Here is an 18,219-nt window from a genome sequence, read left to right on the forward strand (position 1 = left end):
TACTGTGTGTGCTCGAATAGCACTAAAATCTTGTATGGCGCATGTTTTACACTGTGTGTACGTACAGAGCCGCAGTTGTGATTGAGACGCACTGGAATTGTGCTGACCATTCCTGGGTGGTAGATATTCAGAAGCACGGAGATGGTCTATCTTATGGGGGTGCTATGGGAGTGTTGCGGACAGTTGCTGAACTGGTTGCGTGCACCAATGCTTAAATGCTCACATTGGAGGCCATATTCTGCTGGAAAATCTATACATGCCATGGGCCTGGAACAATTTTCAATGGTGCAACCGATGGTGACATCTAAAGATGCACCAAGCGGTTTTAAAGCATCTATATACACTGAGGGGAATATTTACTGAAGTGCGGTGTGGCCGGAGGCCGGCCTCACGTGGGGAATGGCGGCCGTGGCACTGAAGGGGTTAACCCCTCTGCTGGGCGCCATATTTAAAATGTATTTGCGGTGCTAGGTGCCAAGGGTTTTACATTAAATGTTTTAATTTTGTAATTCCCTGCCCCGGTCCAGCCCCGCTCTGGCGTCTGTGGCAGGGATGAGGTAACCCCCGGTGTGCCACACCGGGGGAGAACGGAGTGCCGGGAGCTGCTCTGCGCTCCTGTGACTCCCGGTGTCCCAGCTCCACAGGGATGCCGCTGGTCCCTCCATGCCGGCTGCTTACTGCGGCCAGGCAGCGGAGGGCAGGGCGGGATGCCGACCGCTGGGGGCTGGGAACTGAGCTCCCGGTGCCCCACCTACCTGGCGAGGTGCTCTGCGTTGGAGGGCCGGGGGCTGTGTGTTGCGCTACAGCCCTCGGGCAGCCTCCGGAAATGGCAAAGCTAGGTGCTGGCTGCTGGGGACCGGGAGCAGTGCTCCCAGCATCCCAGTGCTACAGGCCAGCAAGAAGCCGCTGCCGCCGGGACAAGTGTCCCGGAAAGCAGCACTAAGCACCAGAGGCAGGGAGAATTGGACTAGCCGGCTCCCTGCACGGCGCTGGTTAACCTTCGGTGCGCGGCACCACAGGCACAGTTTGCTGCCGCTGGGGGCTGGGAGCCTAGTTCCCAGCGCCCCAGCCCCACAGCAGAAAAATGGGCAGCAGTTAACCCTCGGTGCACTGCACCGAAGGGAGAAATGCGATGGGCGCACACTGGGAGTCGGGAGCTCTGGCTCCTGATACCCCAGCACAGAGAGGCCACCCACTGGGAGACCAGAAAAGCCGGCTCCCAGTGCATCGTGACTGTCCAAGAGAGGGTGTGCTGGGGACCGGGAGCATAGCTCCCATGGGCCCCAGCAGCATGGCCAAGTGGCTGCACGCTGGGGGACAGGGAGAGCCAGCTCCCCGGACCCCCAGCGCTGTGAGCAGGATACAGCAGAGAGCCCCAGCAGTCCAGGACTGAAGGGCTAGGGGAACCCAGCGCTGAGTGCCGGGCAGTGTAAGAAATAAATAAAAATGAATGCATTCAAAATGATTTGTGCAGCACTGAGCCAGGATAGCAGGTCCTGGGCTACAGTGCTGCAGTGTGTAACAGCCTGATGCAGGGCACAGGATTGGTGTATATGTATAAAACAATGTATTTTAAATGTATAATTTATTTAAAGTGCACTTACCTGTGGTCTGTGGAGGTCCAGGGGGATCCAGAGCTCTCTGTGGGCTGCTGGGTCCCCCAGCCTCCTCCCTAGGGGAATCAAATTTTCTCCTATGCAGCCTCATGCCTGGTAGTGGTATGGAGGGGTGCATAGGTAGCTGGCTAATGCAGCCAGCTAAGTGGGTTTAGGGAGCTTCAAATCACTTCCCTTCCATGGCCAGGAAACCGTGCCCGGGGACACTGCTTGCCCACCTCTGGAGCTCAGATTCAGGCAGAAGTAGGAAGCTTGGTCCCTTAGCAGATTCCTGGAAGTAGGGTTTTGGAGGGAAACCTTCCCCCGGCCCTAGACGAGCCGACTCCTGGGTGGCGACCAAAACCCCAAGTAGTCTCAGGCTCAGGGGAGTGACCACTCCCCACTGTCCATAGGGGACAATGTTAAATGTGTATGTGGCCAGCACATGCAAAGGTCATGCACTTATCATGATTGGTTGGAAACCACAGGGTGGGCTTACCCCCTGTGGTAATGTGTGTTAGAATGACATAAAAAGAGGGCCTGTGAGCCCTGTATGGGGACATCTTTGAAAATCCTGTGTGGAGGAGACCTGCTGTATGATTCCTGTAACATCTTGTATGCTGATATTCCCCTTCAACCTGAAGGGAGGGTCTTTTTTAAGACTTTGAGCAATAAACACCTTGCTTGACTTCAATTGTGCCTCAATCCTGCGACCAACAGAATTGCGCAAAACGCTATTCCGTTCTCCTGCTGTTCTGGGTAAGAGCTACGTGTCTCCAAGTTCAAGCCCTCTGCCAGCTACCGTGCAGACCTGGTCCATTGCGAGGGATCAGGTGGGAACAGCCGACACCAAACAGGAGGTGTGTCCGCAGATAGTCAAACGCATACGAAGCAGAAGCGGTTCCAGGCACCGACGTAGGAGCCTGACTGTACATAAAAAGCGGTTCCAAACGCCGATGGTAGAGTTTGGTGGTGGCAGCATCATTAAACGCCCACGGCGCAGTGGGCGGAGTCAGTGACAGGCGGTCACTGAGGGTGAGTGGGAGTCCAAAAGTGCTAACCCGTGACCAGTGACAGCCTAGGCGAAAGGCGTCCGGTCACATGCGGGTTTATAGAAGCATTGCCCATAGCACCCAATCACATTCTAGCTGTTATCTTCTAGAATGTGCCAGTTAAATGATAAATAGAATCTGATTGGTTGCTATGGCAACACCTCCACTTCTATAGACCCACACTTTAGTAAATATACCCCTGAAAGTGGGCATCCCAGTCTTTGCACATTCAGATGCTGGGTTGTACACCAAAGGAAGGGCTGATACTAGCATTAGCATATAGTCACAGATGGACTTTGATAAAAGATGCTAAAAGGTTGCAGCATTGCACTACTCTAAATCAGGGCCTTTGGGTCATGGACCAATATTATTCAGAATGCAGCTCCTATTCTGCAGGAGCCACTGAAATCAGTTAAATAAGTTTGGTTTAACTCACACAATGCCTGCGTCTACTCAGTTGAGACAACAGGGAAACATTACAACTGAATTGCTCCCTGCTGAGAAATGCAAGAAAACAATTGTGCCTAGCTACATAGAGCATGTGTACACAGAATGTAATGTGTGGAGTCCTCATGTTGTCAAGTTTCTAAAAGGAATTATCTGGAGCCAGTGATGACAACCATCAGTAATTGTACAGGCTTTCTATCCAAATGGAGTAAAATGCACGTAACAATAAGTCACATAATGATCAGTCCAATACTATTTTCTCCTGAAACTACTAATATAAATAAACACAGCATATCTGTTAAAAAGTAGTATCAATGCCATTCTTTGTACAAAAAAAAATGAAATAAAAAAAACACAGTGCTAATACATTGTCAGCAGAGGCCGGGGGAAAGTCAGCACCGCGCCATGCCCTTTTCTAAAAAAATGTTGGTTTTGCAAAACCACCCTCACGTATTTTAGTTTTAGATCTGTATTTAAAAAATATACTGTAAATAAATAAAAAAAACAGCAAAAATGACGTCATTTTGACCTGTTATCATGCAATCCAAAACCCGAGTTTGTTTTTTAAATCCGAGTTCTGAACTGCGGTAAGATCCGAAACATGACCCCTAAATTCAGTTAGTGTAGTTTCTCTGAGAACAGAACCTGCACATCTCTATACAGAACTGAAGAAGATGAAGCAGGTCAGCACAGCACATGTCACAATGTAGCAATGTAGTTGTATACTCTCTGCCCCCCTGACACTCTCACTCAGTTTCTATGAGACACTGCCCTGATCAAACAGCAGCCCAGAGGAGGGACACCATTGCTGCTACTGCCTGCATAACATAGCACTGGGAGAAAGAGTGGAAACGAAAGAACAAGGTAAGCAGTGAGCATATACTGCATATTTTCCCAGTAAAACAGACTTTTGTACTGATCCTATTGCATATACCCCCAAACGGTCCCAATTTTGGCAGGACAGTCGCGCTTTTCAGACAATATACCATCATCCCATCTGCAGTCTGCAGTGTCCCTTGGAGGGAGAAGGTTAGAGGAACACTCCATTTAGTTCTGGAAAAGGCTGGGGGTGAGAATCGGGGGCATAACCCATGCAGTCATGCCCTCAAAACATCATAGACTAGAAGGCATGACCTTTTGCATATGAGAAGTCCCATACCTGATTGTGAGAAAGTTGGGAGATATGCCAAGAAGAGGTGAACTATTGATTTTGTTTAACCCTCTGCTGAACTTTTCTATTTCAAAACATTTAATACTTTTGTACCACCTTCAGCAAGGATACTACTATTATTATTTATTTATATGCCACTTTTGATCTTTCAACTAGACTGCACATACAGTATATTTCTCTTGATACAGATCCAGATGTCATATGGGTGCCCTATATGTATGTGGGGGCACATAGTACACTACGGACACATATTTCTATTATAATTACATGGAGTGAATATGTGATGTGCATTAAGTGTTTTCCAGTCTGTGTAGTTTTAGCAACATGAAGCATTGTGTCAAAAAATTGCCCTTTAAAATTAAAATCTGCTTTCTCAAGCAGCATCCTGCCCTAACAAATCCTACAGTAAACACTAATTTACTGCTTTAAGCAAATTATATACAGTATCAGTGTCTGAGGTAGCAGATAACATTGCTGTATGCTGTGTGCAAACAAACTCACTAGTACTCATTTAATAAAATAAAGGGGCTCAGCTATTTGTATTTACTTCTGTTTATGGCAAAATATGCAAATTTGTATTTTGCCTGCTCACAAAAAAAGCGTACACATATGTTACACATAGGCATACTCTTACTATCACGCCCCATTCTTCACAAACTCTGGCCAAATCTACCCAATGATGTCCCCTTTCTGACAAACCAAACTCACTGTGGTTTGTCAGAAGTTGACAAAGCCCACCAACTCCACTGAAATCTGGTCAGTTGGGATGTATTGTTCTCTCTTTGCACACTCAATGTGGTCTGCCACTGTCTAGCCCACCAACTCCACTGAAATCTGGTCAGTTGGGATGTATTGTTCTCTCTTTGCACACTCAATGTGGTCTGCCACTGTCTAACCCACCAACTCCACTGAAATCTGGTCAGTTGGGATGTATTGTTCTCTCTTTGCACACTCAACGCAGTCTGCCACTGTCTAGCCCACCAACTCCACTGAAATCTGGTCAGTTGGGATGTATTGTTCTCTCTTTGCACACTCAACGCGGTCTGCCACTGTCTAGCCCACCAACTCCACTGAAATCTGGTCAGTTGGGATGTATTGTTTTCTCTTTGCACACTCAATGTGGTCTGCCACTGTCTAGCCCACCAACTCCACTGAAATCTGGTCAGTTGGGATGTATTGTTCTCTCTGTGCACACTCAACACGGTCTGCCACTGTCTAGCCCACCAACTCCACTGAAATCTGGTCAGTTGGGATGTATTGTTCTCTCTTTGCACACTCAACTCAGTCTGCCACAAAATATTAGCAACTACTAATACATTTTAGTGTTTTATTTAGTTCATTAACATTTTAAATTTGTCGCCAACTGTAATTTAACAGCATTATATTATTTGGAAAGCTTTGAACAGATCACAAAAAATAAATGACAATGATTCAAAATGATTCCTGGCCAAAAGATGTTTAGAACAATTGGAATAAGGAAGACATTTAAAACATTGATCCAAAACATGCTGCTACAGTACCATAGATTGCAATGATATAATCAGGTGTATCTAAGTGACATTGAACTTACCCATAGCATTGCTGTTAAGCAGGAAAACTCCATGAGCATTGCCATCATCTTCCAGTCCCATGTAAAAGGGGTGTACTCCATATGCATTCTCTTTCATCTATATAGGGAAGTCTCATATAATCAATCAAAATCAAATGTAAAATTTGTCAAACCTTCACATGTAGAAATCTGTGGGACATCCTAAGGTTTTTTTACATGAGATTTTTACCAAATAATTTTTATCCCCTTGTCCACCCAATGTCAGACAGGGGACCAACTAGGAGACCTACTGTGGCTTTGTTTCCAAATGAAAAATAATAGTAGCTGCAAACAAACTCACTTACACTGACATATGCATTTGCCTAGAGGAAGATATTTTGTCACAGATGCAGAGAGATCATCTTTGTAAATGCTTTTAAATGCCTCTAAGTACATGTCAAACACATGTGAATAAAATACGTCACGTGCTTTTACTGTATTTACTAGTGCTTTTTTAAATAAAAATATTAATATCACAGTGGGTTGGAGGCCTTAGGTTTGTAGCTCCATGTGGATCCTCTAGTAACTGTAACAGGCAGGGCAATCTTACATCTTTACATATTAATCCAAATTCTTCCATTTGGTACACGATTGTCCAGTACTGTACACAAAACCAACAGCTACAAATAACATTTAAGGGGGAATTCAATTAGCCATGGTAATTTACCGAGGGCTAAATGATCCCCAGGGGCTATTTAATTAGCCCTGCAGGCTGCACTTAACAGGGATTTTTGGGGGGCCTGATCAGACCCGAAAAGAAATCCTCAAAAACTAGTCTGTTAATGGGTGCCGCGATCCTGTTAACACATAGGTCTGTGTACTTATCACGGATTCTATGTGTTAACGTCCATTAACACGTTAATTTAATGGGCATTAAAAAGGGGATCGGGTGTAAAAGGAACTCAGATTGAATAGCTTCAGGCATTAAAGCCAGAGGCTACCACCCTTATTCACCCCTGATAAATTACTGGGGCTAATTGAATTCGGCCCAAAGTATACATGCCATTGTAAAATACCTCATATATACTGTGAACTGCTGGAAGCTTGGAAGCTATATGACATTTTGTTTTAAATCGATTAGTGGCAGATTATGAAAGCGAACAGCTATTATTAAAATGATTTGCTATATGATTTGTAAGCATTCATGTTGATTTGTAGATTCAAAAATTTTTGTTATGCACCTACAGTATCCTGGTATTATCAGCACCCTAATGATAAAACATATAGTAAGACATAGACTGTCCCTATTAATTAAGCTCAACGGGTCTGTAACACATGTGGATATGCATGTTTTTAAGTAAGAGGCACATTTATTATTAGGGTCCTGATGTGGCCTCCCAGTATCCAACAAACTCCAAAAATGGATAATGAATAGTACTTTACACAGCACTTTTATTTAACACCATCAATAATGTATCAAATGTTTTGTCAAATATTTTATCTAAAAATCTAGCACATTTCTATTTATGTGAAATATGTGTCTATACTATGAATTAGAACTGTAAAAGAAAAACATTGAGAACTACAAATAGTAAACAGTAAAGCTTAAAATATGACGGATTGAGACAGGATGGCTCTAAATAAGGAACATTTGAAATAACAGGTTAAGAAAAAGAATATCCTTCCATTTTTCAGCCAGATGTTGACGAGCACTGTTGTGTGTTTACTTTAACTGGATTGTGACATGGGTTTATGAGAAAATTTCATACTGGCTTTCAAGGAAGGCTACATGTCTAAAAATGTTGCACAAGCAATGACATGAAATATCAACACATAGAATATTCTGCAATCTCAGAAACATCAGGAATAAAGTCTTCCAATGACATATCCATTGCTGTCAACTGGGATGACTGCTCAGTATCAAATCAAAAAGGAAATGCCCTTATGACTTCTGGAAAGACCTGGCCTTAAATTGCATTCTCACTTTTCAAACATTTGACAATTTATTTATAGCTAAAAGTTATGTATGTTTTGCAGTGCATGTGAGCCCATCACCAAGACACATCTCAAAGTAAAACACAAACACTCATGGTGCTTTCAAAATGCAAATCATAAAAGGTAAGGAATTCTAGAAATGAGTCTGTCTGTAAAACATTTTGTAGACAGGAAATGTGGCCTTAATCCCAGCATGTGCAATGCCCATGAATGTAAAAATATTGGAATTCAAATAAATAATTAGATAAAAAGTAAAGTCAAGATACATATTACCAATTGGTGAAGAAACGTTTATAGCTAAGCTTTAGCACTGTCGTTTCTTCTAGTAGTATGTAATAAAAAAAAAGGTATTACCTCTCCCTAAATGAGAGAACTTATTAGGAAAAGTGAGCCTGGTTCTGCACATAATGTCATAAAGGGCCATGCACAGGGAGCCAGAACTGCAGGGGAGTTACACCAAAATGCCAGCTTCTTCTCAGTGACTGGAAGCCAGTTGCTGCATTGTTATTGTGCAGTGTCCAGCTCCTGGTCACCAAGGAGGTACTAATAGTGCATGGAGAATCTCTGGGGGAAGCCCAGCATCCCCGGGAGGGCTGATCAAGCCCACAGAGTTATAAAACCAGAGGTGTGCCATAAGGCCATGCCCCTTCTCCATGAGGTCACGTTCCATTTTCAGCTGTTCCGTGCACCAGGTGTCACTGACCCCAGTGATGCCACTGAACTTTAGATATGCTCTTTGTATAGTACTACTTACTCCAGGGGGCTGATCTTTGGCAAAATATCCCCAGGTGTGCCAGTTGAGGTCAAGACGGAATGTTGGGTGTTCAGTCTCTCCAAATCCATATATATAAGATGAAGGCAGTAGATTTGAAATCTGAATAAACATGTCTGAGAAGGTGAATCCGGGAACTTGAGAATTCCAGCTGGAGAATAATAGAAATTCATACAAATTGCATGGTTATTTTTTTGTCTAAATTGTAATCTATTTATGACTTCTGATGTTGAAGAAAAAAGAAAATAAATGTTTTTTGTTGTATATAGCCAGTTGTTTTAATTTTTAGTGCAAAGTTTGCAGTACAAAGGGCAAACGTTCAAAAACAAAAACTACAACAAATGATAAAAGTGATTATATACAGTACAGACAATATTTCGTAATTGAATTATCTTTCATATGTACAGTAAAAACTTATATGAAACATGTACTACGCTTCAACCTGCAACTTTCTGACTATTCACTAACACATGATCATGTGAGTAGATGCCAATAATTGACAAATAGCAAATACTTGGTATGCTTGTTATTGGTGACCAATGACATAGCAAGAAAGATGCATCATTCTAAACAGCAAGGACAGCGGAACCACTTAAAAACACTTTAATAGAGGTTGTGGAGCAGTGAGGTTGGTCAATCTTTTATATAAGTGAACCCAGATACTAGTAGGGAGCTCATCATACTTGTTCATTCATTAGACTGCTCAAAGATCATGAAAGCAATATTCTGAGACAGTATCAAAGAAAAGGGCTTATTAAACTTTGAAAGCGAATTTGGCATTATAATAATATAGATACCATTTTGGACCATATTGTGCATGTCATTGCAGGGTTTACTCTTTTTCTATCCACCATCTCATCTCTCTGCCCTGTCTTGTCCTCTTCCTCTGTTCTCCCTCTCCCCCATCTTCTTCCCACCTCTCTCTCCCCAATGCCCCCCTCTTACTCCCATCTCTCTCCACCTCTTCCAACAATCATTCTCCCTCCCTCCCCTGTTCTGGTTGTTATAGTAATAATATTGACAGCTCTGTTGGACTGGAATCTGTGTGGATGTGGCTGGTATATAAACATATGGACAACTTTGCCTACTTTTATATAATTATATGATCACATTTGGTAAGAAAATTGTCTCAAAGCTGCTACCATTTGGACTTTGCTTCTGTATGCCAAATGGACTTCGCTATGTTAATTAATATGTTTGCTACATTACACAGTATTTTAAATCTATTGTTATGTGACATCAGCCATTCATTATTTGCAGTAGGCATTGAAAAATAATCCCTTTATGTGTGTGGAGAATTAATTCCTTTCATGGTAATTCTCCAAGTTGACCAGAAGAAATTAATAGTATACAGTACTCCAAGAGCCTTATATGTTATCAGAGCCTCCAGCACTTTGCATTATGAGAACATTGGGGTACAACTGACTTTATTTGTATCCGTAAACCAACAATGATTACTTACATGACTGTCCCAGTGCTTCTCCTTCTAATTTGAATTCCAAAAGGATTAGTAACAACCTGAACATCATACAATCTCCCTTGTTCTGTACTTGATGGACTGTTCGGAGTATTTATTGGTACTGGAACTTCATATCGTATATTGTTAGGATCATATATCTATGTATGGAAATATTATTTATTAGACACATGTACAGTGTGTGTATAAATTAAATCAATGAATGTTTTATGTATACGGTTTTCTTTTTCTCATGTTGGTTCTCAATATTCATATTTATTGAATATTAACTGTGCCCACCTATACACAAATAACCCTTTTTGAAAATCAAGTCTGCCAAAATGTAAGTCACTCTCTGCCTACTCAGCTAATGAATTATCTGCCCCTAACATGGCAATCTTCTGCAGTGGGCTAAAGAGAGCATGATGAGCATACAGTATTTAGGTAAGCATAAACTTCAGCTTTGCTATATAGTAACAGTGATGAATTAACAACATGGCAGCAAGGGCAGTCACCCTGGGGCCCCCACACACATAACTATATCACCAGCATGGGGGCCACTGTGGCTGGGGGCACAACACTGTGTTTACAGCTGTTTTTTTTTCATTATGCTATATAACCGTGCCCTATGCCGGATGGGTACAATGCGACCGAAAATGGCTGTATGGTGTAATTACCATAGGCCACGCCCCCTAACTGACATTATTTGGGGCAAGCTCGCATGGCACGCCTCCTGTGTAACGTCAGGCTGGGGGCGAGCCCAGCACTCTGTCACTAACTGGGCATTCCCCAGCCCTCTCCCAGCACTGAATGGATGCCTTGCCATGCATGCAGCATTCATTCAGCTACTTCGGGGGCCGGCACCACCACACAGCTATGGCGGTGGAGGTGCCCAACCTCCTGACCAGACGTTACACAGGACACTTCGGCCCATGGGTGGGACAGCGCTGTCCCACTAAAGTCGGGATGTTGGGAAGGGTGCGCCCTCTATGGGGTGGTGCCCCTATTCAACTGCACTGGTCAAACACCCCAAGAGCCGGCCCTGATATAGATAGGTTAGAATTGGAATCGGTATGGGATGCCGTGAGTCGGGATTCAGGCTGTAAGAATCCCAACATGGGCATCCCGACAGGGCTAGCATACCGACACTTGTTTAGTATTCTAACACTCCCCCACTCCATACCATAACCCTAACCTTCCTTGGTGCCTAACCCTAACCTCCCCCCTAGTGCCTGAACCTAAGCCCCCTTCCCCGTACCCTAAACCTAACCCGCCCCCTTAGTGCCTAACCCTTGCCCTCCCCCCATTGCCTAACCCTAACCACGCACCCTTCTACTTACCTTCGGTATCCAGGGGATTGGGATATCAGCGCCGGGATTGTGATAGGTGTCGGAATTCCGGCACTGGTAATATCAGTGCTGACATCGCGGCCACTGGGATACTGACTATATCCCATTAGAATGTATGGCAATGACTGTGGCCTGTGGCTTAGTGGCATAACATATTTTTTTTTATTTTCAGTTACTGTAAAATAGCACAGATACTCCACAATCACTTACCATGTTGCACTGCAATCAAGATGCTACAGTGTTATAGCACACTTGCCTACTGTTTTATATCTCCCCTCCGAGAGATTGCAACATTTTAGCCCTGTCCCCTCCCTATGGACCTTGATTCCTGGTGGTATTACCTCCCCCATCTGCCCACTTCACTAGGAAGTAGGCGGGATGCGGGAGATTCCACCACTCTTCCCAGGGATTAGGGACCTGCCTGAAAAATCAGGAGCCTACCGCACCTTCCAGGAGAGTAGGCAATATAAAGGCATGGTAAAGAAAAAAATAACAATCCACAAGTCAAATATTTACCTTAAATTGAAGCATATTATTTTCATGATACACAACAGATAGATGAAGGTTTTCTATTGGCGGAGAGATGTCATAACGTGGAAATTGCTGTGCATTTTGTAGGTTTGCTGTTATACCTGTAGCTGTGATTTGCACATTGCTGGCATTATAACCAAAACTGCTTGGATAGAAGCAGAATGGAACTCCTGGAGAATTGACAACCTGCAAACCAAAGCAACACATAAAAATGGTAACAATAACATGTTATTTCAAAATACATACATTGTTTACTGTCAGATCTAATGGCCTGATTCAGCATGGATCACTATTGTGAACGCTGCTGCGATTACGCACGCAGTTCTGCTGCGAAAATATGCTAATGTTTGCAACTGCTCAGCCAGCATATAGACGCTCACTACGACTTTCTCACATCTGTAATTCCTGCGTACACATTTGTAACATCGAATTACATCGAACCATCATGCAGAATTTGAGCAGGCCTGACCTATCTCAGATATTACAAGTCTCATCGCACGCAGTGAGTACTCAAGCTGCATATGCCATCGCAGTGGCTAATTTATGCACACCCATGCAACGGCATTCAAATTGGCAGGCACACCTGTGTTTCTCTGACCACTCCCCCGTCACCACCCCAAACGCTGATGTCTCATCGCTCACTCTGCAATGGCTTTGTATCTGCGTGCGTGATCACAGTGTGATGGCAATGCTGTCGCTGCACACCTGCAGTGCATGCGCAGCACGCACCATCGGCCGATCTGTGTACACGGTTGCAATTGCGATCCATGCTGAATCAGGCCCTATGTACATTCAATATAAGAATATAAAAAGGAAATAACAATAAAATATTCTATTACAACAACCTCTACAACAGTACTAGTTTACTGCTAATAAGGTAAATGTGTTGCAGAAAAGTGACAATGGGATTATTAGTACTTCTGTTATTTAACAACACGCACCTTGCAAATGTACAGTAACCCACAGCAACCAATCAGCAGTTAATGCTAATTGATCAAATACAAGTTTGACCGTTAAAGTAAATGCCTGGTTGCTATGGGGTTTCACATCTTTGCATTTCTTTTATATCTGTCCCTTAACAATGTGTTTCATTTTCACATGCAGTACATAGAAATCTTAATTAACCAGGCAGCACTTTATGAAAAGATTGTATATACCTGTATAGACATTTCATTAATTTCAAGAAAAGCAGCTAAATAGCAACGATTTCAAACTTTGCTTGCCAATTAATAAAGGCATGTTAATAAAGGCATTATTATGGTAAACTGAAAACAATCACAACAGTTAAGGCGCACATCCACTAGGCGACTAGGGAAAGACAGTACGATTACAACATCGTAATCGTACCATCATTCCCCATTCCTGCAGTGCCTACACTGAACGATTAGTCATTCAGTGTAGGCACTCTCCCTCATCCCCGAACATGGCCAAACTGTCGTTATCGGCAGATTGGCCAGTACGTTCGGGCAATGACTGATGTCGGAAAGGACTAGCGGGAGCATTCATCGTTGGTCATTTCCGACATTATAGTGCTTGATTAATGAGCAAGAAGATTAGGCTTTTCTGCAGTTTGCCAATGTGCTCCAGGAGTTGATTGGGGAACTTTGTAGGTGGGACCCACAGGGAATCATTTCAACCGGCTCGGCCACATTGCCTGTAATTGTACTGAGGCAATTTCAGACCCCTAATTAAAATAGAGTCCCTCGCAGTAAGAGGACTGATGACGAGGGAGAGGCAGCCATTGTGAACTCAGCTAATCTTTCTAGTTGAGTACCATATAGTTTATTGGATGTCTTGAAGGGAAAGTTCAACTCCCAAGTGACCACCATGTCCGAAGACTGATTTATGGCACATTATTCCCATCTGAAGACGTCTGCTGTCAAAAACTGGATCATCCTCACTGCCACAAATAACCTTCCCATCTCTGTATTGGGAGTGGTGTAGATGGATGTAGAAATTTATGAATGTGTATTGGGGTATTGGTTAGCGGTGCAGGCTTATGTCATGGGCCAGTGATTATTGGCAGGAACAGTCAGACCAGATTTTGTTTCAGAAGAAGGGTTCTCAGTATTGGAGGGACTGGGGAGTCCAGTGTCCTGTATGATCTTTTCAGCAAGTGGGATGTTGATGTGGTGCCCAAGACACTGACGAAGGAGTCTTTAGGTTTTATAAAGACCAGTCATTGACAGCAAATCTTCCCCTACATCACAAGGTGGCACTTCCCTTAGAGTTACGTACCCATCAGTGGCTGGACAGGTTTTAGGTGATGGTAGCTGGCAACTGAGCATTGAGTTAGTCAGGAGTGGTGCTGGCCAGTATTTTGTTGGTGGTTAAGAGGGGAAGCTACTGATATGGATGTGCAATGTATCACTGAATTCTGGCAGGGGCTACCATCGCCATAACTGAAGAATTTAGACATAGGGGACAAAAGATCCTACTCTGCCCTGAAACAGAAGAACTGAGGGCTGGAATCAGACCCACTTGCTAGATGTCTACGCTCACACCCAGCGTATACAAATTCAGCAAAGGCAGGCGATCGCATGGAAAGGCATTAGCACGCCCACTATGTCTTGGCGTGCAATTTGCGATGTGTATGTAGACACCCACCAGCCCGTCTTAATATGCCCACTAATGCGCGTCATCTCCAGGAAGTGTATGCAGCCATCGGTACCATCGAGTACCATCGGATGCGATCGCAGCGCTTGTGGTTGACCATACCATGCCGCAAGCACTGCGAGTGCTTCAGTGTGAAATCCAACCAATTGATGTGTACTATGGCGCTCTATGTTAATTATGCAAGTGTCTTAAATGGCATTGAGACACTCAGACACGCCTGCGTTCGCACCTCCACTCCCCCGTTTCCTTCGACCAACCCCTGTTGCCAAAAACGGCTTGTCCTGTCACTCAGTCCAGCGAGCAGTCTATGCACAGTGAGCGAACGCTTCCCAGTCACCTGGACTATTTTGTGCACAAGCACTGCGATGCATGCACATGCGCAGATTGCGAACCATTGGCAGCTACGAGTGAATGCAGCCTAGCAATTGGGTCTGAATCGGGCCCTGAGGACTATGGGCCTGATTCAGAGCCGCTAGCAAAAAGCGAGTGCTCGCTCTAAATCACAGCGGCCGCTTTTTTTAAAAAGCCCGGCCTCCTGGCTGATCGCTAAGCTGTGGGTGACCACCCACAGATATTGCTAGCAGCCAGGTGATGGTCGTGATGGTCGCGACCATCGCGCTTGCAGCAAGGACCTTGTGGTAGGGTCTCATCTTCCGCAAGCCCCAGTGAGGTTCCAGCTCTAATAGAGCTGGAAACTCACTACTGACATCACTTTTGACATCAGTAGGGCCGCCAACAAATGGCAGGCATTCCTTCAGGAACGCCTCCATTTGTCCAGCCACCCCCCACCCTGCCTACAAAACAGGGTGAGCTGTCGATCAACATCGACAGCCACCCCGTTTGTAGCAAGCCCCGGAGCGAGTGAATTTCTCACTCTCAACGGGGCTTGTGCAATGCACAACCATTGACCCGCTTGCGAGCGCATTGCGCTTGTGATCGGGTCTGAATCAGGCCCTATGTCAGTACAGCTAGAGGAGCAGGAAGAACCTAGCCTATAACAGATGGATGTCTCGTTGCATGAGTGTGACTTGATCACTTTGCAAAAGATGGACAAAATGTTATGGAGGCAACAGAATGCCTTTTCACATCACGAGGGAGACTTTGTGCATATGATAGACCTTTAGCATGAGACAGCGGGAACACGCTGCCCTTTTGAGGACTATACTGGCCTATTCTCCTGAAGCTTTATCAAGAGGTAAAGATGATGCTGCGACACATGTTGTTTAGGTGATATATGAAAGTAAGAGTTCATGGGCTGCTCCTATTGTGCTGGTAAAAAAAAAATATGGTAGCATCCATTTTTGTGTGGATTACCAGCAGTTGAACAGTTGTATTGTATGAGGTGCTTACCCTCTACCTTGGATTGAGGAGCCTTGGGATCTGCCAGGTACTTTTAAACCCTGGGCCTGGCCAGCAGTTATTGGCATGTGCTGGTTACCATGCCAGATAAAGAAAAGACAACTTTCATCAGACCGATGGGACTTTTTGAGTTTGGTTCATGCCGTTAGGGCTTACCAACACTTTTTCTACTGTATATTTGAAAAAATGATGGAGCTGTGATTTGGTGAATTGAATTTTACAGCTCTTTTAATATATCTTGATGACATAATTGTGTTTGCCTCCATGTTAGAAGTACATTTAGCTTAATTCGACTAGGTGTTGGAAGGATATGGCTTAAAACTGAAGCCACAAAAGTGTCCTCTACTTAAATCCAGTATGAAATGTGGTGACAGGGTACATCCTACACTGGCCAAGGTTGCAGCTGTGCAGGATTGGAAAATACCTACCACCATTACAGAATTATGAGCACTCCCGTGACTTGTCGACTACTACTGATGTTTTGTTAAAAACTCTGCAAATTGATGAACCCCTCTATGCCTTGCTTTGGGGAGGGGGTTGCCACTAACAGTAAGACCCAGGTAGTAGCATGGGGGAACCCCAAGAAACTGTTTTTGTATCATTGAAGAGAGCACTCATGGCTATTCAAACTTTGAGAAACCCTTTACCCAGATGGCAGCCTACAAGGTCTAGGGATGGTTCTCGCTCAGGTGGGCAAGAATGGGTGATTCATACTTGCCAACTCTAGCTGTTTGTCAGGGAGACTCCATGAAATAGTAGCAATCTCCCTGCCTCCCTGAAGAGTATAGTAATCTCCCTTATTGTACCTTACCCCCATTCTGGTGCAATCAGGGATATGAAAAAACAGAGATATATACATTCAAATTTAATCATTAGTATAATTTCCCTGTATTGGTTATAAGGCACAATGATCCCTATGGCTACATGCATTATCAGTGTGTTTTCATCAACACGTAGATCTTACTAACTTCTTTGTGTCTCATTACATTTGGATGGAAATCCATTTTATGACACACCTCTCAGATGTAGCAGTACACGTCCACTTACTGCTACACACACAGGCGTTGTTTTCACAATCTCCCTGAAATGCTTTTTCAAAAGTAGGCAAGTATGGGTTGATTGCTTATAAATTCTAATAGCTGTAGCCTGCGAGATTCATAAAGGAACTTTAACTATAGATTTTTTTAAGTTGGAACTCTTTACGTGGTCTGGGATGGTATATGAAAAATTTGCTGAAAAAGAGCAAGTAACTTTGCACCTTGGTAAAACCATGTTTTCTTGCAGTTGGGGTAGAATGTAAATGTACATAGAGATTTAAATATGAGAGAAGCATGTCCAAATCTAAATTGCAAAGTAAAAATAAAGCTGTCCAGCATTTGTGGGCTACATGCAAAAGCCGCAAGTATTTACCCAGCATGCAAAAAAATTTTATTTGCACCCCTTGCAGTGCAACATGGTTTAGCCAGGTACAAGAATATTTGCTTTTTTTTACTGTGCTCCAAAATTCTGAATCAGTCCCTAGCTTCTGAAGAAGCAGGAATCTAATCTTTGTTTTTCGAGCAAATATTTTATTTCTTTGCTTTTTTAAGCATTGTTTGTTTTTCATATATAAGATATAATTATATGGTGTATTCAACAGGTTTATTATACTTTACCTGGTGCATGTGCTACTGACAGGTGCAGCTTTGCAAATGCGTACAGGTGTGACTTGTTTTCAGGGCCGGATTAAGGTCTGTGGGGGCCCCTGGGCAACAAACTTGTGGGGGCCCCTATATACCACCGTCCCCTGTAGTAATGCCCCTTATGCAGTGCCCCCAGTAGTGGTCCCCCTATGCAGTGCCCCCAGTTGTGCCCCTTATATAGTGCCCCCAGACCCAGTAGTGGTCCCCCTGATGCAGTGCCTCTTATATAATGCCCCAGTAGTGGACCCCCTATACAGTGCCCCCTTTAGTGCACCTTATGTAGTGCCCCTTATATAATGCCCCAGGAGTGGTCCCCATATGCAGTGCCCCCACTAGTGCCCCTTATATAGTGCACCCAGACCCAGTAGTGGTCTCCCCTATGCAGTGCCCCTTATATAATGCCCCAGTAGTGGTCCCCCTATACAGTGCCCCCATTAGTGAACCTTATATAGTGCCCCCTGACAGAGTAGTGTCCCCCCATGCTGTGCCCCTTGTATAATGCCCCAGTAGTGGTCCCCATATACAGTGCCCCCAGTAGTGCCACCAGACCCAATAGTGGTCCCCCCTATTCAGTGCCCCTTATATAACTCCCAAGTAGTGGTCCCCCTATAGAGTGCCCTCAGTTGTGCCCCTTATATAGTGCCCCCAGACCAAGTAGTGGTCCCC

The 18,219-nt window shown here is 44.2% G+C and overlaps 1 protein-coding gene across 1 annotated transcript in view; it reads right to left on the reverse strand.

The window, feature by feature from the left end:
* The window catches only part of MGAM (maltase-glucoamylase), a 242,917-nt gene that overhangs the window by 44,891 nt on the left and 179,807 nt on the right, over positions 1-18,219 (reverse strand). Inside the window, exons 48-51 of the mRNA XM_088452310.1 lie at positions 11,882-12,082; positions 10,023-10,177; positions 8,543-8,711; positions 5,836-5,932 (exon numbers count right to left, since the gene is read on the reverse strand). Coding sequence (XP_088308436.1) covers positions 5,836-5,932; positions 8,543-8,711; positions 10,023-10,177; positions 11,882-12,082 — 622 coding nt within the window. The remainder of the gene's footprint in view (positions 1-5,835; positions 5,933-8,542; positions 8,712-10,022; positions 10,178-11,881; positions 12,083-18,219) is intronic.

Source organism: Taudactylus pleione, unplaced genomic scaffold (assembly GCF_031769625.1).
Source record: "Taudactylus pleione unplaced genomic scaffold, aTauple2 ptg000037l, whole genome shotgun sequence".
In the NCBI taxonomy this organism is placed as follows: Eukaryota; Metazoa; Chordata; class Amphibia; order Anura; family Myobatrachidae; genus Taudactylus; species Taudactylus pleione.